Source organism: Aspergillus mulundensis, assembly GCF_003369625.1.
Source record: "Aspergillus mulundensis strain DSM 5745 chromosome Unknown scaffold_3, whole genome shotgun sequence".
Lineage (NCBI taxonomy): Eukaryota > Fungi > Ascomycota > Eurotiomycetes > Eurotiales > Aspergillaceae > Aspergillus > Aspergillus mulundensis.
In genome coordinates this window covers 2,048,881-2,076,634 of record NW_020797891.1, presented here as the reverse complement: position 1 = coordinate 2,076,634, position 27,754 = coordinate 2,048,881, and the positions used below count along the sequence as shown (strand labels likewise).

General features: G+C 50.0%; 12 protein-coding genes across 12 annotated transcripts; 5 read left to right on the top strand and 7 right to left on the bottom strand.

Annotated features, from left to right (window-relative positions):
* Nucleotides 1-4,468: 4,468 nt before the first annotated feature.
* On the bottom strand, nt 4,469-5,681 carry tom40 (TOM complex pore protein TOM40; the record flags this gene model as incomplete). Its single annotated transcript, XM_026746315.1, has 3 exons — nt 4,469-4,576; nt 4,660-5,307; nt 5,370-5,681. 3 exons carry the CDS (start codon nt 5,679-5,681, stop codon nt 4,469-4,471), a joined length of 1,068 nt encoding a protein of 355 aa, XP_026605311.1.
* An 816-nt stretch (nt 5,682-6,497) lies between these two features.
* DSM5745_04298 (bifunctional fructose-2,6-bisphosphate 2-phosphatase/6-phosphofructo-2-kinase) lies at nt 6,498-8,855 on the top strand (the record flags this gene model as incomplete). The annotated part of the gene is made up of 11 exons (XM_026746314.1): nt 6,498-6,511; nt 6,618-6,806; nt 6,865-6,900; nt 6,957-7,054; nt 7,264-7,433; nt 7,484-7,564; nt 7,615-7,722; nt 7,775-7,894; nt 7,955-8,329; nt 8,384-8,560; nt 8,616-8,855. 11 exons carry the CDS (start codon nt 6,498-6,500, stop codon nt 8,853-8,855), a joined length of 1,608 nt encoding a protein of 535 aa, XP_026605310.1.
* An 811-nt stretch (nt 8,856-9,666) lies between these two features.
* On the top strand, nt 9,667-12,182 carry DSM5745_04297 (Elongator subunit ELP2; the record flags this gene model as incomplete). Its single annotated transcript, XM_026746313.1, has 2 exons — nt 9,667-9,795; nt 9,864-12,182. 2 exons carry the CDS (start codon nt 9,667-9,669, stop codon nt 12,180-12,182), a joined length of 2,448 nt encoding a protein of 815 aa, XP_026605309.1.
* A 323-nt stretch (nt 12,183-12,505) lies between these two features.
* Nucleotides 12,506-13,386, bottom strand: DSM5745_04296 (putative ABC transporter; the record flags this gene model as incomplete). The annotated part of the gene is made up of 2 exons (XM_026746312.1): nt 12,506-13,209; nt 13,266-13,386. 2 exons carry the CDS (start codon nt 13,384-13,386, stop codon nt 12,506-12,508), a joined length of 825 nt encoding a protein of 274 aa, XP_026605308.1.
* Nucleotides 13,387-13,954: 568 nt separating this feature from the next.
* Nucleotides 13,955-15,274, top strand: DSM5745_04295 (tRNA dimethylallyltransferase; the record flags this gene model as incomplete). The annotated part of the gene is made up of 1 exon (XM_026746311.1): nt 13,955-15,274. One exon carries the CDS (start codon nt 13,955-13,957, stop codon nt 15,272-15,274), a length of 1,320 nt encoding a protein of 439 aa, XP_026605307.1.
* A 530-nt stretch (nt 15,275-15,804) lies between these two features.
* On the bottom strand, nt 15,805-17,220 carry DSM5745_04294 (DXO/RAI1 family decapping nuclease; the record flags this gene model as incomplete). The annotated part of the gene is made up of 7 exons (XM_026746310.1): nt 15,805-16,385; nt 16,445-16,548; nt 16,610-16,617; nt 16,670-16,697; nt 16,747-16,778; nt 16,839-17,081; nt 17,146-17,220. The coding sequence occupies 7 exons, from the start codon at nt 17,218-17,220 to the stop codon at nt 15,805-15,807; spliced, it is 1,071 nt and encodes a 356-aa protein (XP_026605306.1).
* A 335-nt stretch (nt 17,221-17,555) lies between these two features.
* On the top strand, nt 17,556-18,807 carry DSM5745_04293 (protein GET4; the record flags this gene model as incomplete). Its single annotated transcript, XM_026746309.1, has 3 exons — nt 17,556-17,599; nt 17,681-18,168; nt 18,224-18,807. 3 exons carry the CDS (start codon nt 17,556-17,558, stop codon nt 18,805-18,807), a joined length of 1,116 nt encoding a protein of 371 aa, XP_026605305.1.
* Nucleotides 18,808-18,893: 86 nt separating this feature from the next.
* Nucleotides 18,894-19,535, bottom strand: DSM5745_04292 (uncharacterized protein; the record flags this gene model as incomplete). Its single annotated transcript, XM_026746308.1, has 2 exons — nt 18,894-19,120; nt 19,187-19,535. The coding sequence occupies 2 exons, from the start codon at nt 19,533-19,535 to the stop codon at nt 18,894-18,896; spliced, it is 576 nt and encodes a 191-aa protein (XP_026605304.1).
* A 457-nt stretch (nt 19,536-19,992) lies between these two features.
* On the top strand, nt 19,993-21,255 carry DSM5745_04291 (replication factor C subunit 4; the record flags this gene model as incomplete). Its single annotated transcript, XM_026746307.1, has 5 exons — nt 19,993-20,081; nt 20,134-20,354; nt 20,409-20,508; nt 20,557-20,979; nt 21,030-21,255. The coding sequence occupies 5 exons, from the start codon at nt 19,993-19,995 to the stop codon at nt 21,253-21,255; spliced, it is 1,059 nt and encodes a 352-aa protein (XP_026605303.1).
* Nucleotides 21,256-21,513: 258 nt separating this feature from the next.
* DSM5745_04290 (polysaccharide deacetylase family protein) lies at nt 21,514-22,596 on the bottom strand (the record flags this gene model as incomplete). The annotated part of the gene is made up of 4 exons (XM_026746306.1): nt 21,514-21,649; nt 21,704-21,807; nt 21,864-22,441; nt 22,491-22,596. 4 exons carry the CDS (start codon nt 22,594-22,596, stop codon nt 21,514-21,516), a joined length of 924 nt encoding a protein of 307 aa, XP_026605302.1.
* A 569-nt stretch (nt 22,597-23,165) lies between these two features.
* Nucleotides 23,166-25,013, bottom strand: DSM5745_04289 (uncharacterized protein; the record flags this gene model as incomplete). Its single annotated transcript, XM_026746305.1, has 5 exons — nt 23,166-24,056; nt 24,108-24,302; nt 24,359-24,631; nt 24,685-24,706; nt 24,760-25,013. The coding sequence occupies 5 exons, from the start codon at nt 25,011-25,013 to the stop codon at nt 23,166-23,168; spliced, it is 1,635 nt and encodes a 544-aa protein (XP_026605301.1).
* Nucleotides 25,014-25,797: 784 nt separating this feature from the next.
* Nucleotides 25,798-27,677, bottom strand: DSM5745_04288 (putative amino acid transporter; the record flags this gene model as incomplete). The annotated part of the gene is made up of 2 exons (XM_026746304.1): nt 25,798-26,595; nt 26,646-27,677. 2 exons carry the CDS (start codon nt 27,675-27,677, stop codon nt 25,798-25,800), a joined length of 1,830 nt encoding a protein of 609 aa, XP_026605300.1.
* Between the last annotated feature and the right edge of the window lie 77 nt (nt 27,678-27,754).

Here is a 27,754-nt window from a genome sequence, read left to right as displayed (position 1 = left end):
GCCAGCAGTGATAGCTCGGCATAGTGGCGGTTAGTTTTGAACTAGCAGGGGTTACTCCATAGATAGTGGTCGGGTGCTCCGTGCTCAGCTGCAGCTCTGATCTAGTGTAGCTCCTCTAGTCAGTACTCAGTACTCCGTAAGGCCAGAGATATGACGAGCATCTCATGATGATCTCAGACCAAGCAGGTTCAAGTGGTCTGCCCGCCAGATGCCGGGAACTCAACAGCGCTGGGAACGGGTGGCGTTGGGTGGCCATTGCATGTCAGCCCTTATCCGCTGCTGAATCTTGTCTGGTTTCTGTTTCCGAGAGTAAAGAGTTCTAGTATCATCGAATTGCAGGTAATCCAAGTAGCACGATAGATGGCCATTGTCGTTCAAATGTACGCTTGCGCTGCTGTGCTCTCAACCTCAAACTGCCTGTCATAGTTAATCTCACATAGGGTAGTTACAGAGTATAAATCAGCAACTATAATCTGGTTGGGGCAGGGTTTCAACTTCCTGTTCAGCAGGCGTACCTGAACGGGTCAGGGACACATCACGATTGGCTCAGTCGAATAAGAAGCTATAAAACCCTGAGATATATCAGGAACCCAGGTGACTTCTCAGTGCTCACTGACTGTTGTTACGTACTGTAGGTAGGGGCAACTGACCGTGATCCATGTCAGGCTGGCAATAGATGATCTGCTGGAGCTGCTGGAGTTACTTACTAATTCAGGAACTATTACCGTAAAGCAAAGGCATGCGGAGGGTCAGATTCTGAGTAACTTAGGGCATCTTTGTCGGATACCTCTTCCTCTTCGCACCTAGAGCTTCCTCGTACATCGATCCAGGCCAGGTGTTCTTGGTGCATGCGGAGCTACCTTACGGTACTCCGTAGTACGCTTGGTCAACTCCATGCGGCTTCCCTTTGCCATGTCTGTCGATCAGATTCAGTCGTTTCCGCCTTGCGTCATACGCTTCTAGAACGAGGATTGTAGAAACGGCTCGTGTTTGAGATCCCAGCCTTGTCTCTCCGGCCGATCTTGGTCGAGTTCCCAAACTATTATTGGCGATTTGGCGATATAACCTTTCAGGAGCCCAGCCACAGCTCGTTTTTATGGATATTATTAGCGATGTTTTCGTATTGATTCTCTTGTCAAATTCGGCGAGAACCACGATCGCCAGCCGTGGCTCACTGTACTCACTGTACGCAGATTCGGCCGCTGGCCAGTCCAACAGACACTTGGGATTGTCCGGGTCTGGGCTCTGGAGCTGCCGATGATATCGTTGCAAAAGCTGGACAGAATGTGCAAAGTACAGTGAGGTGGAACATTTTTGGCACAGCGATTAATGCCTCAGCGGTGGCCTTCATCCCATCGGGGCCATGTAGCGCTGGATAATTCGACATGACTGGAATCAGCTGCATCCAAGCCTGCAATATTAAATATATAAAAACAGAGGCTTCATAACGCTAGACTGAGTCACACAGCGTCTTAGAGAGGTACCAGGTTTTGGGGACAGCAATGAAGTGCTAAAAATGGGTCTTAGATGAGAATTCTAGACTGGCGGTCGAATTGCTTGTCCAGTCGGAGTGTGTTTTCATTGACTTCGTACTTTTTGCCCAGGGGCAAGGCCTTTGGTCTTAACATATGGGCATGGCCGGTGATGCTGTGCCATTGCACATTAGCAATGTTCATTCCATCCGCGTGTACGGAGTACCGGCATGCATGTCCAGCTCATGCTGAGCCGAGTCACCCGAGTGCATTGTTTGTACTCCGGGTCGAGGAATCTACCTGCTCAATAACTCCGTAGCATATCTCGCTACAGGCTCGCTACTCCGTAAAATCCTGTGGATATTCATGCACAGTCCGAGTACGTGCCTTGATTTGACCTTTTGCAGATTGGGAGAAGGGAAGTATGGTGTCGAGGCCGTGACATATATTCCGGCATCTTTTTTTCCCGAACAGTTCGGCGAGTGCCGATATCAGGAACCATCTTGGTGTATTTCGCATCGTTTAAGAAGCCCGGAATCCTCGCTAACCGGCATCAAGAACCAACTACTACGGTGTGCCGGCACTCTGCACGATACGTCCCTGGACCAACCAAAGTATATTATTGCCTTGCAACCAATGACTATATCCCTCGGAGCGGTGCGCATTTGAAACAATCTAGAATACAACTGCGCGCAACAGACTGCTTATGAGCTGGAGTTGATGCATTATTCGGGTATATTCCTCGCTCTACTTCGGGACCATGTTCTCTGTCAAAAGTCATCCGATCAGTGATCGAACCTGGACTGTGGATCTGGAAAATCAGACAGGCTTTCTAATAACGATTGACAGGGATTAATCTGGCTCAACATGGCAACCCCTCGTCCCACATCTTTGTTTAAGCTTTAACCAGCGTGAGTATTGAAGGGTTTTTCTAAATGCTCAATACGCTCAAAACTACCATTTGGCAGACTTCAGGATATGTAATGCTAATGACCTATTACGCAGTAGTAATTGCTCCGCGTATGAAGGCAACTCTGACTGGATGGACGCTTGCAGACCACACGAGCGCAGGCAGTTTACAATGGGACCGTGGGTTCGGAAAGCACACGCTCAATCGAAACCCAACCGTCTGACTTGAGGCCGCAGACGGGTGGGCTGCGGTGCAGCATTAGCCTGAAACCACTGGCAAGCCCATTCATTTGCTCATCACCAGCCCTGTCCGACAACAGGGCTCTGACGAATGTGTGAGTGAGTGCAGGGCAATTGCCTTCCTTCCTAATCAGTACGCCATTTCAGCATTAAGGGTTACTCGAAATCATACCTCGCGAAGCAGTGCTACTTTGTATGATCGTCAAACACTCTTATCTGTTATCAATCGCCCTACTTATCATGTATAGGGCCTGCCGGGAGCCGTTGCCCTGTCCATGAAAAGCCGTCTCACGAGGCACAAGGATTCGAGGCATGCGCCACATCCGGTAACACGCCCATCACAGTGGCACTAGCACCCCTGGTGCTGGGATCGCAAGGGGAAGATTGGTGACACGCTGAGCGGTCAGTACCCGATCTCTGAGGCCCGTCTGCACTCTGCAGTCACAGATGTGTCCTGCCCTGCCGCCTGCTGCTGTCCATTTCTGGCATGTGCTAAACCGACTGAAGTCCAGCCAGTTTGATAACTGCAGAGTACTTTAGCCCTTGTATCAACTCAAGAGGCGGCGGGGGAGCTGACGCTTCTCTCATGCTAATAACACTACCATTCAACACAGAGCCCCTTCCATCCTTTTGCAACGACCCGCCGCATACTGACCACGTTATCGGCATATACAGCCCGCTGGGAGACCGTTTACCCTTAGGCCGTTGGAAACAAGCGAGGCTATGACGTCACATTTGAGCTCACAGCGAATAACGACAGAGGTCATACTCCATAGTCCTGGTCGACCATGGACGGATTCCATAATCCATAATATTCAGCCCAAGAATTGCCACCTGAAGAAGCATACTTGGTTATGGCCGGCGTGGTCCTATTGAATAGCGCCAAACAAGCATGACCTCACCCATTCTTTGGATGTGTCAAGACCACCCTTGCAAGTGTAAGCACATTGATTTATATCATTAAATCAATATCATATACTACCTGCCGCACCTGTTCCATACTTTGTGTATTTGATTAGCGATGCGGATAGTGGATTGGCCCAGGGTCTCATACCAAGAGTATTCTACACTATCTTGACATGAAACAGACTCTATTATTTGCTATTTGCCAATACCCGGCTTCGAGTAATCTGAAGTAACGGTTTTTGAGCAATGGGAGATATGGAAACCAATTTAACTATTGAATAATTACTGGCTGCTCATGAGAACGTAAAACTGGGTCTGTAGCCAAGTCCGGGTTTAGAAGTTCTAGAAGTACCTAGATATACGACAACCCATTGATGCGATCCGTGAGCGTCCGTCGAGTGAACAGCTTGAGTCAGACAAACCTCGACAACCTGATGTTCCTGGAAACTCTCCAAGTTTCATATATTGAACCGCCTTACTCCTGATAAATAACATGGTTTACATTGTCCATCTATGATGCGTAACTGACGAGAAAAGTTTCCTGCATGTGCTCCCATGCGTCACTGGCAAAATCCTCATTGACCAGCCAAGTGTCATCAAAAGGGATAGTAACAATATCATGAGAACGGGTCGCCGGTCATGGATGAAGCCATAAACAATAAAACAAAGACAAAACAATGAGAAGAGAAGAGGGATCTATACAAAATTGGTACCGTGGCGCCAAACGACTACCTTCGTTGACCAACAACCCGTTATTAAACTGGACAAACAGGGAATACACCATTTTCCAAAGATGCACATGGATGGAGGAATAGCTACTAAAACAAAGGGTGAAGAGGGAGGATAATTCACGGCGGACCAAAAGAGCTATTGCCCTTTTTACCTAGAAATCCAGGCGGACCTGATTGCTCCCGGTGAGATCGGTAAGATAGATATGTTGATTAGAACGGCGGGGTAACCATCGTCGAGGGGTCGGCCTTTTCTGTCTGCTCCATGACTTCCTCCCCGGCGATCTCAAGGGAGACAGCAAGCCCAACCTTGGCGGTTTGCTATAATCAACATTAATTAGCGACTGATCACGAAGTCATACCGAGGGCAAGTCTCGAGTAATAGATAAGAGTTTGCAACGTACCTTGGCCTGGTCTATTTCACCAGCAAATGTGAGAGCAATAGGCATAGCTATCCGCTTCTCGAGGAGACAGCTAACCTTACCAGCACTGTCGACCTGGGCGCGGAAGGTTGAGGCTCGGAAGTCGTACTTGGCACCGATGGCGGTTGTGCCATCCTTGCTGGGCCCGCCCATCATCATAGCCGCTGCGCTAGGGGCAAATTGGAGGTTCATGTCAACGCCAGCCTCAACACGTTCGGAGATCTTTTTCCAATAGGAGGCAGTGAAAACGCCCTGGGCCTGCAGCTGAGCACTCGCAATCCAGTCATCGCTCTTGTACCGGGCGGAGTAGGAAACAGCAGATTCTGGGCGAGTGTTCAAGCCCTGTCGTTGCCAGATGGCCTCAAATCCAAGAGCCAACTTGGGCGTCACGGACTGGAGGTAGCTTCCAACAAAGATACCGGTGAGACCGCCATCCAAGCACGAAGGGTTGAAAGCCTTGAGGGAGAATGAGAAGTCATCGCCAGTATAGTCATTGTCGAGTTGGATTAGACCTTGCTCCGCTCCGGGCATTATCTGAACGTTGGTCTTGGTGACCAGTTTCGGAGTCCACCGGTAGTTGTATAGGGCAGCGAGGCCACCGTCGCTTCCGAAGTTACCTTGCATGAAGACCTGTCCACATGATTCAGTTACTCAGGGTTCATTTGCAGCAGCTTGGAATTATTGTTGCTTACACTGGAGGTTCCGTACATCGCGGAGAATGCGTACGGAGCCATGTTTCCTGAGCCGCCCATGGAAAAGGCGTGCGACACGCGGAACAGGGGAGCCATGCTGAACATCTTCGTCAGGTCTGCACGGAGGCCAGAAAACATGAAGTTGAACAGCAAAACATCCTTCTGGACTTCACGACCAACATTTTCCACCGTCCCAGGGTTGGGCAGGCCAAGGGCTGCCCTGCGCTCGGAGAAAGAAGTATATGTATCCTGAAGTGCGGCGACGACGGAATTGTCCGTCAGGAAACTAGGGAGTGCTAGATGGTCGGCCATTGTAGCTGATAGAGGGTGAAGAGAGATGGTGGAATAGGGCCGAGCCAGAAAAGCTGGAGTTGGTTGTTCGGTGGTCGTTGAACGCGGCCGGTGTACACAGGAAATGAAAGGATTTCAAGATCAGCTCCGGAACCAAGCTTCAGATGTAGTGACTAGGCTGAAGAACTTCAAGTTACAAGGTGAGTCTTCGCCTACTGGTTTCGGAAAAGTGAGATGGCAAAGAAGAGACACCACAGCAGTAGGGTGTTTGCTTGTGATGTTGATGTCTCAAAGAAACACCTTTAGAATCGCAGTTTCAGCTTGAAAAAAAGTCACCTGGCACTGCTTGGGGTTGCGTCTCCGGTCCCTCTGCGCTGCCGCCGCCGCCTCGGATTCTCCGGAACGGGACTTTCTTTTTGGCCGAGATGATATAATGTGGTGGGATACCGACGACTGTACTCCATATCCAGCATGAATTTGTTTAATTTTGCCAGCCGTCTTGTCCCTGATGCTCGTTTTTGTTTAGATATTTCACTCGAGGGCCGTGGCTTACGGATTCGGTTCTATCACCGGACTGTCTCTCCTCGAGTCTTACATCGTTGCCGACTAAGCTGGACTACGGGACCTATACCTACAGCTACCGACGAGCTGGGCTAGAGTTGGTCATCCTGCTCTTTCTCTCCCCCCACACCCCGCTGGTTCGACTTAGCACCTTGTCACCATTCAGATTAGATTGCCCGATTGAATTATCTATACCGCGTTTTTTTGCAGACAGTTTTGTCATCACTCGATCTTTACTTTATTGTATAGCCCTGGTGTTGGGCATTCATTACCACCATGGATACCCTCTTGTAAGCTCTTATTCCAAGCGCGCCTAGCTACCTCGCAAGTCACATTGCCCCCTCAGCTTGCCTTCACGAATTAAGACTCACAGCTGCGCGAACTGACTCCGATTAGAACCGCGGACATTGTCGTCAACTCCCCACGGTTTCGACGAAAGTCGTCAACATTTGTCGATGCCATCCATGACTTACCGGAAAAGGCCGATCTTGCCCCGGCTCAGTTGTACAGCACTGAGTCTGGTAGGCTATTCCACTCGGGTCGAATTGTCATCATCACCGTAGGCCTCCCCGCGAGGGGCAAGACGTGCGTTGAATCACGTAATCTTAGCACGTTGAGTTTCCAGAAACTAATCGCTAGTTAGCCACATGTCTGTGGCAATGGCGCGTTACCTTCGATGGTAGGTGGGCTGTACCGCTTGTCAAGATTCGTCAGAGTCGCCTAATTGTGTTGTAGGCTAGGAGTCAAAACCAGGATCTTTCATCTGGGAGACTATCGACGAGCTACGATTCCTCACGGCCAAGACATACCGGATGATTACTTCTTTGTCAACGGTACGTGTCATTCAAGCAGAATCGTTGTGTAATGTGTGTGTTGGACATTTGAAGATGCCATCAAATATTATTCTGCCCCGTCGCACCCAACACATGCCAGTTGCCCAAGCTAGATAATGCCCGAGGGGCCTCCTAAATGCCAGCCACAGGGCGTTCGCCTCCCTTGCATGCCTCGTTGATTTCGTCTTCTCCAGCTGACCACGCAATAGCATCCGCATCTTCTGTTCTACTGAGACAAAAGATTGTGAAAAGATGCCGTGAGGACATCTACCAGTTTTTGAATGAGGAGAACGGCCAGATCGCGATTTACGACGCTGTGAATCCATCGGCCGCTGGGCGACGATCTTTAGCTAATGAATTTGCCAAACATGAAATCGAGGTTCGTCGAGCATCTCTGTTTTTAGATGTGATGTTGACCATGCTCGTTAGACGCTGTTCATCGAGTCATGGTGTGATGACTACCGCATCATTGAAGAGAATGTCCGCAGGGTCAAGATTTCGTCGCCGGATGTCAGTGTGCCCTCGATTCCTTTTGCTCGATTGGCACTGACTGTCATCAGTATGTGGGTTGGACATCCGAGGATGCCGTCAAGCATTATCTAGCTCGGATCTCTGCCCGAATCCCTCAGTTCCATACGATGGAAGAGAAGGATCTGAACTATATAAAGGTATCACATTGTGTTCATAAACCATTTACTAGCTTGCTAAACCTTGGCACAGATGATCAATGCGGGTGAAAGGTTGATTGTTAATAACAAAAGTTTTGGTTACCTGTCGAACCGGATCGTGTTCTATCTTCTCAATCTCCACATCAAGACTAGGCGCACCTACTTTGCTAGGGTAAGTGGCATATCCCAATTTATGTAACGGAATATTTTGCTCACTGTTTGAATTTGTCAGGCGGGGGTCTCAGTAGAACCGAACTCCTACAAGGCTGACGGGCCTCTTTCCGAACAAGGTCAGGACTATGCCAAAAAGATGACTGAAACCCTATTGAAGGACAGGGAGTTGGAAAAACAGGCGATAATCGAGGGAGGAGAGACTGATTACGAACTCAAGCCTTTGACGGTATGGACTTCTACGAGACGTCGGACAGTCGAGACAGCAAAATATCTGCATGAAACAGGGTACAAAGTCCGGCAGAGATCGCAACTCAGTCAGTTGAACCCTGGTGTCTGCGAACTCAAGTCCGAGAGAAGGATTCGGGAAGAATACCCTGAAGAGGTGGCCAAACATGAGCTCGACCCTTATCATCATAGATACCCCCGGGCCGAGGTGGGTTGGGTTGAGCTTCCTCTTTCCCTCCCGGCAGATGCTAACTGCATATAGTCCTACCACGATCTTGCTGTGCGACTTGAGCCTATCATCCTGGAACTGGAACGTGAACAGAACGATCTGCTAATCATCGCCCATGAAAGCGTGCTTAGAGTTTTATATGGTTACCTTATGGCGTGCAATGCTGCAGACATTCCGTTCTTGGAATTTCCGCGTGATGAAATAATAGAGGTAAGCCTGTGTCTATTGTGAGACTATGAGCTATTTTCGATTAATTGCTCTCTAGATAATCCCCGAGAGCTACCAGAATGAGGCGCGGAGGATTCAGATTCCTGACCTCCCGAAGGAGATCATTCCTGGCTCGCCCGAAGATATAAAGATTCCGGTACCTCCAAGCGGACTCAACACTCCGTCAGTGCAAGGGATAGGTTCTCCCAACGACGGCGTGGTGACGCCACAGGGTGGCATTCGAACTCCTCGCGAGCCTGAGCGGATTTCACAGCAGCACGTGGAGGATGTAGTCTAGACTCGGCCATGGATCTCCAGCATGCAGACGTTTGTCATAAATCAGAGCGATTGCGAGTGGTGGGCTAAATTATCCTCCATGTAGCGTAGACACAAATACTATATTATCCCCTTGCTGGATCTCATATTTCTCCTCCCCCTCTAGTTCCCAGTCGGCATCGTTGATAAGGACCAGGATTCCGGGTCGTCTGACGCGAAATTCAGTCATATTGTCCCTTTCTCTCCCCAGGTATACATACACGTTATCTTCAAGCACAAAAAGCTCTTTTCTCTGATCCTTCATCAGATTATCGATCAGGTACTGGAGCAGATATGATATATTCGGTCGAGTGCCGTCGCTTAATTGAGCCGGAAGTATCACCTTATGCTGCCGCTCATTGGCAAAGAGTATTTCTAAGCCGCCTCTGGGTATTAAATGTCAGAAAGCTTATACTCAACATAACCTTAGCGAAGGGAACATAGTACATACGTAAACTCGACAGTAAATGCTATAGTGTCATTCTGCGCCATTGCAAAAAGTGTATCGCTTCCTTGGAAGATGCAATTCAATACAGGGAAAAAAGACGAGGCAAAGATAAACAGATCTGGAGATGCCCACCGGTTCCTGCCCGAGGGGTAAATTATAAAAGCGGAGAGGCTGAGCGGAGGAGGGGCTCTTGGAGTCTTGATCTTGCTGGCTTGGCCTTTAGGTACCGTATCGATAAGCCACAAAAAAGTCGATTTGGACACCATCAGTACCTCATCGTCAGAAGCTCACTCATTGTCCTTCAGTAACGCCATTGGAATTCCCAGTCGAGCTCTCCACCTACCTCATGGTCTCATTCACATCAGAATACATCAGCGTTGGTGGAAATAGGCACCCTGCTGCCGCAGACTGGGATGTGCAGACCGGCATCCTCGCGTACGGTGCAGATAACAATGTAGCCTTGTGGGATCCTCTGGTTCGTGGCTTCAAAGTTCCTGACTCCAAAATCTAGCAAGTCTAATCCAAGTTTCCGTATGCATGCAGGAAGAATCTCACCGGGGAGTTTATTCGGTCCTTGTTAGTCATACCGACAAAGTCAACGTCGTCAGATTCTATACCTGTCCCACTACAGGAACGAAGCTCCTCTTAACTGGTTCTGTCGACTGCACCGTGGGATTATGGCGTACCGATACAATTGACCAAAGGAAATTCACCCATGCGCTTACCCTGACAGAGCATACCGGCTCCGTCAACGCGATAGGCACAGGTGCGGGGATTGATATCATCGCAACAGGAGGGGCGGATGGAACTGTCAAGATCTGGAGGATAGATGTCAAGGAATCTGTGAAAGGAGAGTTATTGGAGAGTCTATCCATGAAACCACGTTATTTCCCACTGGCGTTAGCACTGGCACCGCTTCCGACAGACACGGAAGATAGACCGGTTGCGTTGGCAGTCGCTGGAACCACCAATGCAGTGCAGATATACACTGCTGAAAACACACACGAATTACCACGCTTCAAAGTATCCGCTACACTTTCTGGCCACGAGGCGTGGGTGCGCTCCCTTTCGTTCACAGTGGACATGCAGAGCAAGACCGGGGATCTCTTGCTTGCTTCTGCCAGTCAGGACAAGTATGTTCGATTATGGCGCCTGAACCGTGGTGAGGCCGCAGCTTCTGGTTCTGTGGGGCCTGATGAAGACCCTGTTCTCGGTGGGCTCGAGCCAACATTGTCCAACAAAGCCCACCAATTTAAAGCAGCAGGATCCAAATACTCCATGACGTTTGAAGCTCTCTTGTTTGGCAACGAAGATTGGATTTACACCACCGCCTGGAACCCCAATCCAGAGCGCCAGCAACTTCTCACTGCTTCCGCAGACAATACTCTGACTATATGGGAACAGGACCCAATCTCCGGAGTATGGCTCTCCGCGGAACGAATGGGAGAGCTTAGTATCCAGAAAGGCTCTACCACAGCCACTGGTAGTACTGGCGGATTTTGGATTGGTCTTTGGTCGCCTGACGGTAGCCAAGTTGTTAGCCTTGGACGTACAGGCAGTTGGAGGACATGGAAGTATCAAGCCGAGTCTGATGACTGGGTCCAAACTCTGGGCATTACCGGACATGTGCGATCCGCTAACGGACTTCAATGGGAGTCTTCAGGTGGCTATCTTCTATCCACAAGCGCCGACCAAACAACTCGACTCCATGCGCAGTGGCTTTGTGATAGTCAAAGGTCATGGCACGAATTCTCGCGGCCGCAGATCCATGGCTATGACTTGAACTGCGTTGACACTTTGGGTCCGCAGCGTTTTGTGTCAGGTGCCGAAGAGAAGCTTTTACGAGTATTCAACGAACCTGCACCAATCGCCAGACTATTGGAAAATCTTTCCGGACTCTCACAGAATGCAGAGGGCGATCTTCCTGACACAGCGCAGATACCAGTTTTGGGATTGTCCAACCAAGCTCTTGGCGAAGCCCCTGTGGAAGCAGACACGGCCGAGGCCGAGAGCGCTGGACAAGCGCATGCTTATCAAGCAATATTGTCCAAGTCGACTCAACCTCCTCTTGAGGACCAATTGGCTCGTTATACTCTGTGGCCAGAACACGAAAAGCTCTATGGCCATGGGTACGAAATATCCGCCGTGGCTGTGAGCCATGACCGCGCACTTATTGCCACTGCATGCAAGGCCAGCTCGATAGACCATGCAGTGGTGCGTTTGTACGACACGTCCGATTGGCACGAAATTCGACCATCACTTGCAGCGCATACCTTGACTATCACCAGTCTCGCCTTCTCAGCCGATGACCAGTATCTCCTCAGTGTTGGACGGGATCGGCAGTGGGCAGTCTATCGTCGGAGTGAATCAAATACCTCAATGTTTGCGCTCATGACATCGAACCCCAAGGGCCACTCGCGCATGATTCTTGATGCTGACTGGGCTCCTGCCTCAGAGTCTCAGTCTCCTCTCTTTGCCACAGCTGGCCGAGATAGATCAATCAAGTTGTGGCAGCTATCCGGGGAGTCGATCGAGTGCAAGGCTATCATTCCAACAAGGAACTCAGTCACAGCCCTGTCCTTCCTACCGCGTATCTATGATGGTTTGCTCTACCTTGCAACAGGAGAGGATGATGGAAAGGTCTCCGTCCACCAGATCAAGGCAGACGGCGTCGAACCCAGCCCATTGGCTAGTCTCGATAGAGACCAATCACCGTCAAAGACAATCACAGAGCTATCATGGCGTCCTCTCACACAAATGGGTGAGGCAAGGGTTGATAGAATGACCTTCGAGCTTGCTGTGGCAAGCGAAGACACTTCAATACGCATATATAGCATATCTGACATGGTGTCGGATCCATGAATAATATCTAGATATAGGACTCATTGCATCATAACGAACATATGAACACAGCGAATCATTACATAACTCCTACCACAAAGATGTTGAATACCCCCGAGGAATCGAATTCTAGGAAACGAAGCCACGCCCATTCCCGACTCAAAAATGCTGAAACTCCTGTAAGGTTGAAGGACCCTTATATGTTGAAACCCCAAGCAAGTCTAAATGCTGATACTGTAAGCCCCATGGCATACGTCCTATGGTAGGAAGTCTTTGTTGAAAGACCGTGAAAATGCCATAAATCGAAAAGTTAGAGTACCAGGATAGGAGGGAAGAAGCCGAGACTAGGCCTTCTTCTCGTATCCATACCCCCCTATCCCCCCAGCCTCATAAGTTTTCCCCTGGTTGCCGCGCGTATTCCGCGGCCCTCTAGCGTGTAAGTCCTCTTTCAACCACTTGAGCACGATTTCGCCTAGCTGGCTATTCTCCGACGTCTCAGGCGCCTCCGCCTTGAATTTTTCAATCGCGCCCCACTGCCTCACAATTCCCAGATGCATGTGCACCAAATGCGTCGGCCAGTGCGCCAGATTGTCTAGAATATGGGTCGCATACACAATGGTGCACGGCCTCGTCTCCGTCTCCCTCTTCAAGAAAGAGAGGAAGTTGCTCCGCGACAACAAATCCAGATCGACGGTAATCTCATCGAGAAGAAGCACCTGCCATGGCCGGAGGAGGCCCATGGCTAGCTGAACGCGGCGTCGCTCTCCGTCAGAAACTGCATGCATGCGCCATCGTAGGTCGATGTCAAGAATCTCGACGAGCTCGTCACGGCGCTCGGGGTACGCATTGCCGCCAACGGACGCGAGGAGGGTGGGGACGTCAATGTCTGTTCGGACAATGCTGTTGAGCACCCATTCGACGCCGAGGTAGGTGACGCCCTCGAGGCCCTCTTTGAAGGGGTCTTTGCTGGAGATGGAGATTGTGTTGCTGGGGGCTAGCCGTTTCCCTGAGAGGAGACGCAAGAGCGTGGTTTTACCGGCTCCGTTGGCTGAATTGATGGTATCAGTTAACAAGATATGTATCCAAAGTGGTAGGATTGCGTACCTCCAATTAGTAAAGTCCGACTCCCTACTGGTAAATCTAGCGCGACTTCTGTTAAGCCGGAGGACCCATCCGGGAATTTGTAGGAGAGATTCTGTACGTGAATGTCGGGAGAGTCGGTCATGTTGGAAGTTGAAGAACGCTGAGTAAAGTAAGGTAAATGAATAAAGGACATTTACATGTATATAAGTAGAAAATGACTCACAATGATTTTATCTAAAAGCACGCGATGTAGTTATCTCCGTAACGATCAGCTTTCCAGAGTCCCAGACTAAGGTGACTCGATAAGGTGGGGTGATCCAAGGAGAGAAATTCAAGTACCTAATAATGGAAACACTTTTTTTCTCCAACAACATAATCTACTCTCCCTCCCCACATCTCTCGCACTTCATCCAGGATCCAGACACCCGGAACATGGATCTGTAGAGAATGCTCAGCATGATATATTTCTTCCCTTCGGATTTCCCATGCTCAGATACGTCTCTTCGCTTTCTCCGCCTAGACGCCCATCCGCGATGCGATCTCTTGTAGCAGTGGTGGGTGCTACGGGCACGGGGAAATCAAAGGTGACTTGACCCTTCAGCCGCCCTTTTTTTATCATTGGAAATGCGCGTAACAGCTCTGACAGACACAGATAGCTTGCAATTGATATCGCTTCTCGGTTCAATGGCGAAGTCATCAATGGCGACGCGATGCAGATGTACCGCGGCCTCCCCATCATCACCAATCAGATCCCCATCGAAGAACGCAACGGTATACCACACCATTTGATAAATTGCATAGATTTTGATGAGAACCCATGGCGGATATCGACGTTCCGAAAGGAGTGTTTACGACTGATTGACGATATCCATGCGCGGGGGAAGCTTCCGGTCCTGGTCGGCGGCACGCACTACTACACACATTCCGTGCTTTTCCAGGAACAACTGGTGTCAAAAGAGGTAGAACCATCAGATGAAGAGGCAAGTTCATTTCCAGTGAAGGATGTCGACTCAGCAGTCAAGTGGCCGATCCTCGATGCGGAGCCGGAGTTGGTATTTCAGAAGTTACGCGAGGTGGATCCCATAATGGCAGACCATTGGCATCCAAGGGACTCACGCAAGATCCGGCGCTCGTTAGAGATATACTTTCAGACGGGGAAACCCGCGTCGCAGGTGTACGCTGAGCAGCAACGATTGAAACGAGCCATCGCAGACAATGACGATGGTTTTGGTGGGGAACAACTGCGCTTTAACACGGCAATTTTTTGGGTACACTCGGAAAAGTCTACTCTGGAAGAGAGGCTGTTCAAGCGGGTGGATGTCATGGTTGACCAGGGATTATTGTCCGAAGCAAGCCGCATGTCGGACTTTCTCCAGGAGCAGGAGGCGCAGGGTGTGGCTGTCGATCAGACGCGGGGTGTATGGATTTCGATTGGCTTCAAGGAACTAGCGCCTTATTTCAACGCGCTGAGGGACGGTTCTAAGACTGAGAAGGAACTGGACGTCCTCAAGCAGTCATGTATCGGGGCGGTCAAAATTGCAACTCGTCAGTATGCCATGTCTCAGATTAGGTGGATTCGCAACAAGCTCTGGACTGGCCTTGCAGAAGCGGGTATGACCAATCGCTTGTTTCTCTTAGATAGCACAAACGTTGAAAACTGGGCGGATAACATCACAGGGCCATCTGAGCGCCTTGTGAAAGCTCTCGAAGAAGAAGGGCCTTTGCCGGACCCCAAGTCTCTCTCAGAGCTGGCTAAGGCTACTCTGGCAGCTCTTGAGCTCAAGGAGCAAACTATCGACCACAAATCGACGAAGTGTATTACCTGTGATATCTGCCGGAAGACAATGACAAACGAGGAGCAGTGGCAAAACCATATCTATGGAAGCGTGCATAAAAAGGTTTTGAAGAGTTTGGCGAAGAAGCGAGAGCGGGAGGCGTATTTACGGAAGCGGCAAGAGGGTTTAGAGAACTGTCAAGAAAATCTCCAGGATAGTGCCCAAGAGCTGGACTCGAGAGTAGCATCCAAATAGATCGTTTCAGTCCCAAATACAGAGATTTGTCAACGAGACATACTTTATAGACATCCCGAGTTGAGCTGCCGACACGTTGCTATTCAGCGGTAGAGGTAGCGGTAGGAACGTGTTGTCTCTGCCATCGCAAGCCGACAGCTGAGTGGTAGACAATATTGACAAAGTGACACATGGTCATTGAACCGAGTGAGGAGTATGGATCGATCGCACTTGCGTCAAGGGCTAGTTAGGTCATTTGCGACAGCCAACCAAATCTGCAAAACAGCCCCTGGTACACCATTTAACCCATTCGGTCTGAATTTCATGGCACACGATTACCGCGGACAGATGCCCGCGGTATTCAAAAAGGGGTATCAAGCTAGGTCATGGCGCCGAACGCCAGTTTAGGAAGGCCTGCGAAAGGATGTCACCACTGCCGCTCTCTTCAACACGGTATACCTCAATCACGGAAGATCTCTCTCCTTTCCTGAGCCTCCATATTCCTCCCTCCCGAATCGTTGACTTGAGCCCTGGAAGACAATTTTTTTTTTTCAGTGCGCGCTCAAAAGACAAATCATATGAAGGCGGTGCAACATACAGTCCAAAAACGTGGCGGCGAAGTTGATGCAAATGTTCCCATCCCAGGTCCCACGACCTGATTTCCTCACCATGCTCGGGATATTGGCTGTCTCGAACTCTTCCAAGCGCCGTACAATCCCGTCCTGGTCGCGGAATCCTACGACAATCCTGGGAACCCCAAGAAGAAAGGACTGCGCCCAGAACTTGAGGAGTTTCCGCTCGAATTTGAGCATGCCCTTGTCATTTCTGATCTCGGCAGAGGTTTTGAGCTCCACCCAATTGATGGGGTCTTCCTTGCGGTCTGGTTTACTGTCCCAAACTGCCAGTTTGCGGTTAGAGGCACACTTTCGAAGGTTCGGCAGTATTACGGGAGATAACGTACTGGCATCGACTTCGCCGCCGAGGATAAGTTTTGTATGACCGATTCCGGTGCGCGCAACTGAGCAGTATTGGGCGTTGTTGTTCACAACAAGGTCTTCGCGGCCCTCAATCTCTTCTCTGGTGGCTGCATCCCATGTTTTATCGAGGACGGATATGGTTTCAAACTTGTAGCCTATGAGCCACTATCAGATAAGAGCGGTATCATTATTGAGAGGTAGTATGCTAACGAACCCCAATACGCCATTAGATCCTGGGAAGGCATCCCTGGTGGCATTCTTTGCTGCTGTTGTTTCCGCTTCTGCTCGTTCTTGTAGGAATTGTTCTCTTCGATGAATCTGAGCGAGGAATACCAATCAGAATATGGCCCTGGCTCATAGATGACAAGAACATACGCACATAGTTCCCTAAGAGAATAATAAGACTTGAGCTAGATCTTAGACAGCGAGTCCAGCCTACCTGAAAGCATGTCGCGTTCATTTCGAATCTATATGCACATATCAGCGAGTAGCTAGTGCTCAGCGGTGCGTAAATACCCATTCATATCGTCAAATGGCGCTGTGAGGATCTATGTCATTGTATTAGTTTTATACTGCCACACAACTGAAAAGAGCCATAATTTACTGACCTTGGTCATCATCCCTCGCCAAGTGATAATATCAGCCTCACATTGCTTTCCAGTCTCCTTCTCCAAAGCAGCGATGGTTTCCAGCAAAGCATCTAGATGTTCATCTGCTGTATCTTCCAACTTCTGGAAAGTGTCAAATCCGCGGTTCAGATCCGCCGGCAGCTGCGGTGGGTAGTAGTACCGCAGGGATGAGTCTCCAAGATGAAAGATGTGTTGGTCATCGTAGGAGAAACATATGATTTCCTTTGCCGAAGTTGTTAGATATGTCCAGACAAGTGGGGAGGAAGCTGATGCTTATAGAACCCACCCTGGGCCGCCGAATTGCAGCACTAGATGCATAGAAGCGGCCGATGGGCTGGATGTCGAAAGCCTCTCGATTCATTATGGCCAGAATGATATGTTTTCTGGTAGGTCGGGTGAATAGAAGTGTGTCAACCCACGTATTGCTTTGTTACACATAAGTTCTTGTAATCGAACGGGAGTTGTCCAGTGTTTGTATTAATCTTAGCGGCCCTTCTGGAAGACCCGAGTCGATCGTCGGCATCCCCACCAAAAGCTGTCCAGCGCAACAACTCTTTTTCTTTTCTTTCTCAAGAACAATTTCTGCAGCTCTCCAAGTGAACCTTCCCAGTACAAAGTATACTCCCGGTCTACTGCCTATATTTCTTGCTTCTCTTTGCAAACGGACTGGTCGCCGGCTCGTGGTCGCCAGAGACAATGACCTCACGGATTGACAAGACCATTTCTCGACAGCGAGAAAAGTGAGTTCCGGTGTGCTCCATGGAGCTGTTCATGCCTCCAAAAAAGCCTCCGACTAATATTCACGCGTCTCTTTCTTCTAGGATCGCCTCCGGGGCATACTACGAGGCTCATCAGCAACTGCGAGTGATCGCCGCGCGGTACATCAAACAGAGCAACTATGACGCGGCAGCGGAGATTCTAGCTGGCGGCGCCACTGCCCTCCTCAGGGCTGGATTGCAGCAGGGAGCTTCGGCCAGCGGAGGAGATCTCGCTATCATGTTGGTGGCTGAGGTATATGTTAAGGCAGGCTGGGAAATTGCGGGGGGCGATGATGATGCGGAGGGACGTGCTCGTAAGAGTGAGTTCGAAACTGCTTACTTGACAAATCGGCCTTTATCATCTGAAATGTTTCCTGCTAACAAGGTGCCATCCGCAGAGCGTCTAATCGAACTTCTACGCGAATTCCCTTCGGAGGAGCCTACGCGAAAGAGGTTTATCCAAGAAGCAATCGGGTGGAGTGGACGGTTCGGGCCCGCCGAGCGGGGGGATCCTGAGTTACACCATGCAGTTGGATCTGTATACGCGGAAGGTAGGAAGACACCGCATCTGAACATGGGACATGGTATTTTCTAACATTGAACCAGACCAAGAGCCCTATGAAGCTGAAAAGCATCTTGTACTGGGTACGTCCGAGTCGGCCGAGACCCTGGCGAAACTTGAGTACGAGTGGTACACCAACGACGAGCCGCATACGGCAGGCATTTATGCAGCACGAGCCGTAATCCCTTTCCTTTTGATTGGCAACCTACGCAGTGCTAATAAGTCCTTCTTGATCTTCACCTCTCGCCTCAGCTCCGCCAATCCGACTCTCGGCGTGCAAGAGATCAGCAGCGCAACCTCTGACGTTCGAGTATACCCAGTCCTTCCCTTGGTAAACTTCCTCAATCTGTTGCTGCTGGCTATTCAGCGAGGATCAGCGGATCTGTTTAAGCAGTTGACTGCGCACTATGCTACGCAGATCAGAGAGGCAGGGATTCTTGACGATGCGCTCCCTCAGATTGGCGAGCAGTACTTCGCGATCAACATTCCTCGACAGGGGAACCCGCTGTTGGACATGATGGGCAGCATGTTGTTTGGAGGTGGTCAGGATAGCGGTAGGAGGCCGGCGCCAGGGAGAGCTCTGCCGAGAAAGGTCGAAGCCCCGCCGTCAAATATGGAACTTGACTAGATAGCGTCTGGCAGTATGAATGTAGGTAGGGCATGAGCCACCTCATTGTAGTCTCAATTGGTATGTGCAGATGACACATACTGTCACTATACCCGTGTATCGACTTCTGGCTCATACATCCAATTGTCTTCATCCAGAGCAGCGACTTTATTCCTGAGACTCTGATAAATAAGGTTTAGAATTTCTGCCAGCATCAGCCATCGACACGGGTCATCCGAAACGAAATAGTACAGGACAAGCTCACCATGTGGTTCACTACTCATTTGCCGGTTCCGGTTTCGGTACATGATCTCAACAAGCCCCGCTTCAAGTTCTATATTCCAAGCCAAGTTAGTACACTTTCCAACCCATCTTCACAGTATCAACGGCGTTGACCCACTCTCTTTTTCTCGCCCACTTATTTCAGACTGCCCGGTGGGATCAGCACCCGTAGCAGCCGTAGAGCTCCCACCAGCGCCTCCCTCAACGCCTTCCATCTCATCTTCGTCTTCCCCCTCGATAGGCGGCAGAACTGGTATATCCAGGGTAAAGCTACCGTTCTTGTCCTTCACCACAATCTCACCGTCGTCCATGGTCCCAGCAGAGATGGATGAATTGGACTCAGTCGCATTAGACTGCAGTACCTGGGAGGAAAGGACCGATGCCCCGTTATTCGGACCGGTAGTTGAGACAGGGTGTCTGCTGAGGTGGTTCTGGAAAAGGTTGCGGCGGACGGATGTTGTTCCCATTTCGGCAAACAATATGTTCGGGTTCAAAAAGGTTCATAAAAATTATAAACATTTATTGGTAAGGATAGGCGCAAGTTAGGAGGGGTGATACTGTTTCAATTGACCACAGATATCACTATGAAGTGGATGTCGTATGGTCCAATTTGCGCATAGACTGTGATTGAACGAATGGAGGGACTAAGCCTGTTTAAAGATGCCGTATAACACTGCTTTTATGATGTTGATGGTAGGTATGTAGACTCGTAGAGAGGATGGTCCAGGGAAGCTAGCAGTGCAAATAAAGCAAACATGACAACCTATACCTAGCCAAATGCGGTATTATAGCTACTACTGGGGCTCCGTAGGTACCCTTGGAATTTGAACGCGTCTGCGGGCCGCGTCTTGAACACCGAGCTTGACCCAACTTCAATTCCTACAAACACCAACGCCATTGGATTTGGACTAGCGGACTGCACTCATGGCTCAAGCTGAATCCTCCGCCAGTGCTGCTCGCAATGCCTTAAAGGCTAACACTGCCGGGGCGCCCCCGGATTATGAACTGCCCTGGTACGTTGCTTGATGAAAATACGAGAGCTTCGGGTCTGACATACTATTTTAGGGTCGAGAAGTACCGCCCAGTATTCCTTGACGATGTTGTCGGCAACACAGAAACCGTGGAACGGTTAAAGATTATCGCCAAAGATGGAAATATGCCTCATGTGATTATCTCGGGTATGCCTGGTATCGGAAAGACGACTTCGATTCTCTGCCTGGCGCGGCAGTTACTGGGGGATGCTTACAAGGAGGCTGTTCTGGAATTGAATGCCAGTGATGAGAGAGGTATAACCAGTCCCGACGTTAAGAATGTCAGCTCTAACTTGTCAACCTATTAAGGTATTGACGTGGTGCGGAATCGTATCAAAGGATTTGCCCAGAAGAAAGTCACATTACCTCCTGGCCGCCACAAGCTTGTTATACTTGATGAAGCCGACAGGTATGTTTATTCAGTATATGCTTGGGAAAGCCACTCATGACTTTCTAGTATGACATCCGGCGCTCAGCAGGCGTTGCGGCGAACGATGGAAATCTATTCCTCCACGACACGATTTGCCTTTGCGTGCAACCAGTCGAACAAAATTATCGAGCCTCTCCAGTCACGATGCGCTATTCTTCGGTACGCCCGATTAACCGACGCACAAATTGTGAAGCGATTGAAGCAGGTTTGCGACGCAGAGCAGGTAAAACACACCGAGGACGGACTAGCAGCGCTAGTATTCAGTGCCGAAGGAGATATGCGCCAGGCCCTCAACAACTTACAGAGTACCTGGTCCGGATTTGGGTTGGTCAGCGGGGATAACGTCTTCCGCGTGGTTGATAGCCCTCACCCAATCAAAGTCCAGGCGATGATCAAAGCCTGCTGGGAGGGAAAAGTGGACTCCGCTTTGGAGACACTGAACGAGCTATGGTATTGCCGTTTTTATAGTGATAGCTTTGGCTTAGCTAATTTGCAAACAGGGACTTGGGATACTCGGCCCATGACATTATCAGCACTATGTTCAAGGTGACCAAGACGATTCCTACTCTGTCCGAACATTCTAAACTGGAGTTCATTCGTGAAATCGGGTTTACACATATGAGGATTCTTGATGGCGTACAAAGTCTACTGCAGTTGAGTGGACTACTAGCGAAAATCAGCAAAGTGAATATGAAGCCACAGCTATTTGAACCTCCCAGGTCGTGAAGCAGCGATTATTTGGCAGGGTGTCGAAGGAAGGAGTCAAGGTTAACTAATGAAGCGAATATGTACCTAGAGAGCTGTCCCATGAACCACTATACACTTTCACGATACCCTCTGTGTACTACTAAAAATCACCTTGGAGGGAAAAGGACAAATCATTCTCCATAATCCCCCAAGCTGTCACCTCTACAGCGGGATATCCGGCTATGGCGAAAGTAGAATGCGAAGAAGGCCATCCTGTAACATGCTGCTGATTGCGGATTATTTAGGTACTGATGATGGGGAAGTAGGCATTCTAGAGCCAGCTGGAGGCTTGTTCTTGCTCTTAAAGTCATCGCACATCTGCTCCATTGTCACCCACTCTACGCCCTCATGCTTATTGATGTGTTCAATGATCCTAAAAGTGTCAGTGCCAGAACCGCTTATTCATCATGATCATATGAAGACCTACCTTTCATGCATAAGAAGAACATGCGGACGACCAGAAACATCTGGATGAATGGTCATGGGGAAGACAAACTCATCATACTCGCGGTAGAAGTAATCAAAATGGTCCTGAGAAGCAGAAGTCAGCACCAGGCCTCAACTCAGGGGCAAGGTTCCAAACCGACCTTCCAGATATCCTCAACATCCCTCGGATTCACCCACCCATGACTATTCGGCGCCTTCTTGATAAACATCATCGGCGGCAAGTCATCGAGGTACCAATTCCCGGGAATCTCGACCAGCCCAGTCTCTTTCCCCCTCTCCAGGGGCTTCATCCAAGTCTCCGGCTTCTGGCTATAATTGATCTTCGTCCAGCTATCGCCCGTCCGAAGCCAATACATCTGACAATCATGATGGAGCATTGAATGGTCGTACTCAATCCCATAGTCGAGCAGCAACTCCGTCATCTCCTGGGAAGTCTCCCACCACGGCGCAACCGTACCGCGCGGTGGCTTCCCGCAGAAGTCGGTAATCATGCGATAGGTCTTATCGAGAATAATCTTTTGCTGCTCGATTGTCATGTCTGTGGGATTTTCGTGGCTGTATCCGTGCAATCCGATCTCGTGTCCGGCGTCGCGGACCATGGCGCATTCTTCGGGGAAGGTTTCGAGCGAGTGGCCGGGAATGAACCAGGTGGCTTTGATGTTGTATTTCTTAAACAGTTTAAGGAGGCGCGGTGTGCCGACGTGGCCGGCGAAGAGACCTTTGGTAGTCAGAACATGATAATTCCATTGTGCCATATCCATTCATACCTCGACTGATATCACTGGCGCTGTCTTCGCCGCCATATGAACCCAGCCATCCCGAGACGGCGTCGATGTCGACACCGTACGATACGAGGACTCGCTTCTTCCCCATGTTGCTAGTCTTTGTTATGTAGGTAGCAATTGAGGTGGTAGGACTATTGTGTCTTGATGCAGAGTCCTCCTGAGCCTCTTATACTGACCAAGGGTGGGGTTATCTTTGGGGACCGATAAAGGTTGCTCACAGTGAGAATCAGTTACGCAATAATATTCCCGGACAACCTCGGAGTATGCTGAGATAGACCAGACTCGGTGCACATAACTCGGCGCATTTGCCGTGGAGCTGATTATCGGCGTATTGGGCCATTTGGGGTACTTGATAGACTGGGAGCTCTTGGTGGAGTGATCCCCGCTGATCTTATCAGGGCATGAGGGGTTGCTTTTCTTAGATATCGTTATCTGGCATTCAACTAAACTGAGGGCCCATTCCTGGTATGACTTTACGATAATGCTCATAAACACGAATTTCGCATTATATACTTCATAAATAAACAATCTATGTCAGGAGATGACCGGGATGTTTCTGTACGGATACCTCACGACCCTAACATCGAACCGGGGTCCAAAGAGGCCAGAAGTGGGGTACACGGACTCACAAATGGGGCAAGGGATTCGGGAACCAAGCTAATAACTACGCCAAATCTCCTCAATCACTGTGGCAGCCCCTAGTACACACTCCTCCTCCAGCCTCTTCCCGATAATTTGCAGGTTAACCGGGTGCCCGTCCATAGTACCCGGGTCGTAGAGGTTCCAATTCCACGCATCAAGCGCATTTCTCGGCCGGTAGTCCGGCGGCTGTACATCCTTGCCAGCCCTGACTTCATCCACGGGAAAAGTAATGGCAGGGTAGTCGAGAAGATTCCAGATCTTGGTATACCCAACCCAGCGCACGCTCCGGTGAGGCACCGCAACGTGTGGCATTGTCGGGCTAAGCAGGACATCAACAGGCCTTCCAGACGGTGAACGGGCTGCATTCCACTTGTCGAGATATTTCTTCTGCAGATTATTTCTCTCCGTGTTCATCTGCCAGTACTCGTAGACGGATATTGGTTTTCCCCGATTTACCAATGCTTCAACGTGAGGGATGAAGGGCTCTCCGGCGACAGCGACATCGCGACGGACATCCTCTCCTCCGTCAACAGTATAGTACCGGTCCATAAGGTTGATATAGCTCAGATGGTCTGAGGCGTCCCAGGTGATGAGCTCATGCCCATTCGCTTCGAGCTTGGCTGCAAGTTCCCCAATCGCACGTTCAATAGGAGGATGTACCTTAACCACACCATCGTCCAGGATTAGGCCTATTACCAATGGTCGCGACTGCATATCCCGGAAAACGCTTTCATTCCACGAGAGAGTTGCGCATCTCGGATCTAAATCCCACGGCCGAGCATTAGCTAGGAGCCGGCTGATATAGCATATAGAGTGGATATTCCGGGCCATTGGGCCAACAGATGAGGGAACGTGCTCCTGGCCCTCCGTGGAGACGGGGACGCCACAGTATGGCAACCTGCTGCTCTATTGCATTGTTAGCTGGAATTGTTATGCCTCAAATAGCGGTAACCGTACGCTTGGCTTGAACCCGTACGAGCCCATGATGCTTTGAGGGATCCGAACACTACCGCCAATATCTGTGCCAAACCCCAAAATAGACCCATGCAATGCGAGCAATACACCCTCGCCACCAGTAGAGCCGCCAGGTGTGAATGCAGGGTTTCGAGGATTGACAGTTAGACCCCAGAGAGGGTTCTCAGTCTCCGCCCACTGGTCGTCGCCGTCAGTATCGCACAAGAATGTCTGAGTAATTGAGGGAACCGAACCATGATGCTCTGCGGTAGGTTTGTCTTAGCCAAGATAATGGCCCCCATACTTTTCAGCACCTGAATCAAAACTGCATCTTCGGATGCAGGACAAAACGACCGGCCAACATAGCCGATGGTCGAGTCATAGCCTTTGACGTTGAACTGATCCTTGACTGTAACTGGCACGCCGTGAAGAGGCCCTTTGAGCTGGCCGGTCTCCTTATACAGCTGGTCAAGTTCTCGGGCTTGAATCAAGGCACCTTCGAATATGACTTCTGTAATGCAGTTCGTCTAAAGTGATTTGTCAGTAAGAACTGCAGGATTAGCTTAACCTCTTGACATACTAGTTGGTGAGCTACAGTAGCCCTAGCATCAATCAGTATGGGTAAGTTGAATAACGAGCAGCCGAGTATAACTACCTTCTGATGTACGCGGAAGTGACTTGCTCGGCAGAATAGCGGCCTTTCTGGAGTTGCTCGACCAGGATCGGAATGCTACTGATGTCTGTAATTTCCTGGACCAGTGGATCATCTTCTAGACAAGAGCAATCCTGAACAGAGCGAATCTGGGGTGACCGGCTGTCAATATCGGAGACGAGATACGGCTTGAGGGCCTGGTCACGCAAAGCGCGTTTCTTTGCGACTATCTCCTCCCACGGTTGAAGACTGCCCATTATCGTATCGAATGTTGGGCCGTAATCAAGGCAGTACGTCGAAAAAGAGTTGGAGGTGGGCACCTTAGCCTAGAAGCCTTCAGGCTCCCGCTCTTGTTCTTATGTGGCAGAGGTATTTATCCTAGTCTAGAGATAATGCATCGTGGGATTACAGCGCAATTTGGGGGTAAATATTGGAGTCATGACCTTCGGCCAACGTCGGGGTTCTGTTGTAGTGGAGTAGTTGGAGTAGAGGCCGTTTGCAGGCCTTTTTCACTGATAAGCAGTTGACTAGTTGACTAATGGCAGGCGCTACTCAAGTACCTCAACCCTAGTACGGTATGCTGCAAAAGTGGCGGCAGTGCCTGAGGGATTGTGCATGAAATTCTCTAAGATGTCAACGGAGTCCCCCTGTAAGTCATAATCACATACCTCTATTGTATGTTTATTGATTACAGGCGGTTGGACACCACCGCCGGCATATTCATAGAATCGTCCATACCATGCATCCACCGCTTTCCAAGTCCAGCCAACTCTATTATACAATGAAAGTGTATAAGTGCGAACTGAAAACGCAAACAAGAAACCTTGTCCCAGACCCAACACGCCATGAGTTCGTCAGTAGAATTATAAACTGGAGTAGGGCCTCAGTATCTCCCGCAAGCGAGTAGTTACCAATGCATGAGTGACTCTTTCACCAGAGAAGAATATGAAAACGTATAATTAGAACCAGTCGTAGGTAACGGTGTTGGACTTGACCCAAGTTTGTGGAAGCGAATAAATAAGTGCGAAATGTCGTTCATGGTCATCGTGACTCCCAGAATCTTAATGCCCGAAAGGCCTTTTGACCGTCCCGCTTGTAGATGCGGTACATAAAAACAGGGATGCCAGCCACGATGAACGCTACTACGATCAGCGTTTGCAGGGGCTCGGAGATCACGGCGCGGCTGAGTAGGAAAAGGCTGACACAGCAGAATATAATGGGTGTCGAAATCCAAGTCTTATAAGGCCGTTCTAAATGCGGCTCGCGAACGCGAAGCACGATGAGACCAAGTACGGTGAGAAAGTAGAATGTGTATCCTGCAACGCCGTAGAAGGTGACGAGAGTACTGAACTCGCCAACGATGATGAATAGCAGAGTGAGTATGCTATTCAACGCCATCGCATTTATGGGCGTGTAGCCGATCCATGTCCCATTGCCAAAGACACGAGATACGAGCTTGCTGGGCCAAGACCGACGCTGGAGCCGGTTCGAGCCATTGGTAGAGCCTTGAGTCCAGAGTTTGCCGAACAGTGAAGGAAGGTAGCCTTCCTTACCGGCTGCGTAGACTAGGCGTCCGCTGGTAAAGATAGTCGCATTGAGTGCGCCAAAGCAGCTTGCAGAGACAATCAGCGCAAAGATCAAGGCTCCGACAGCCCCAAAGACTTTGTCACCGAACTGAACGGCAATGGTGTTGGTAGCCTCAATGGTAGAATGAGGGAGGACGAAAAAGTAGGAGATGTTGGCCAGAAGATAAGAAACAATGACCAGAGGCATTGCTGTATGAATCACACGTGGAAGATCGCGATTAGGGTTTTTAAATTCACCCGTCACATAGTTTGTCTGCTATTTGTTAGTGGAACGACCTGGGACTTGGATTTGACACAACCTACGTTGTCCCAACCATCAAAGGCCCAAAGACCCGCATACAACGCCATAGCCCAGCCAGTTATATCCATGTTCGTACCCTCAAACCAGCTAGTTTTCCACTCATGGTTGGCCTCTCCCTTTGCCGAGAGGCCGGTGACAGCAACAATAACCCCAATAATGGCGACTCCAATCAACGCAACAAATTTGAAGAGCATGAAAAGGTCACCAATGCGGGCAGCAAGTCGAGTGGATAGACAGTTGAGACAAGTCACTACAAAAAGTCCACCGAAAGCGACTCCCTTGTTGATCCAAGGATTGATTTGTTCCACCTCAGCCCCTAGTATTGCTCGAACCACATACTCACCGAAAATAATCGAGATGATGGCTGCACTTCCAGGCTTAAGTACTAAGACAGCACACCACGTAAAGAGAAACCCCGCCAACTCCCCGAAGATCTTGGACAAATAAGCTTGTGCACCACCGTTCAAGGGAATAGCGCCTCCTAACTCGGCGTAACTTGCCGCGCCCGTCCAGGCCAGCAAGCCAGCAACGAGCCATGCAACCAGTGCACCACCAGGTGAGCCTGCATTGGCGTTCACTTGGCTGGGTGATGAGAAGATTCCCGACCCAATCACCAGCCCCACCACCAAGGACAATCCATTTATGTAGGTTAACGTCTTATTCCGTTCCAACGATCCATCGCTACCGCCGTTTTCTCCGTTGAATTGAGTCGGCGCCCCCAAGGGAGCGTAACCATCGGCAGTCTGCGACAGGGGAAATAGATTCCTCCCAAAATCGAAAGCGGAAGAGACAGAGTACGACCGCGCAGGTCGCGGTCGCGAGGATAGATTGTTTGTATGTAGACTCGAGCTCGAAAGGGGATCCTCGTCTTCTAGCGATAGCTTGCGCGAGGACGAAATGCCCGAGGGGGATGAGGAGCGGGAGAGTTCCAGGCCTGATTCAGGAGAAGAAGAGGCTAGAGAAGCAAGTTCTAGCGAGTCTCTAGCACCGTGGTCGAATCGCAATTCGGGAGCTGAGAAAGTTATTTGGGACATGGCGCCTTGAAGCTGGGTTTAATGTCGAACGGAGGACGGGCAGATGATCAGAGCAGCGGCCGTCAAGTGGGTGCCAT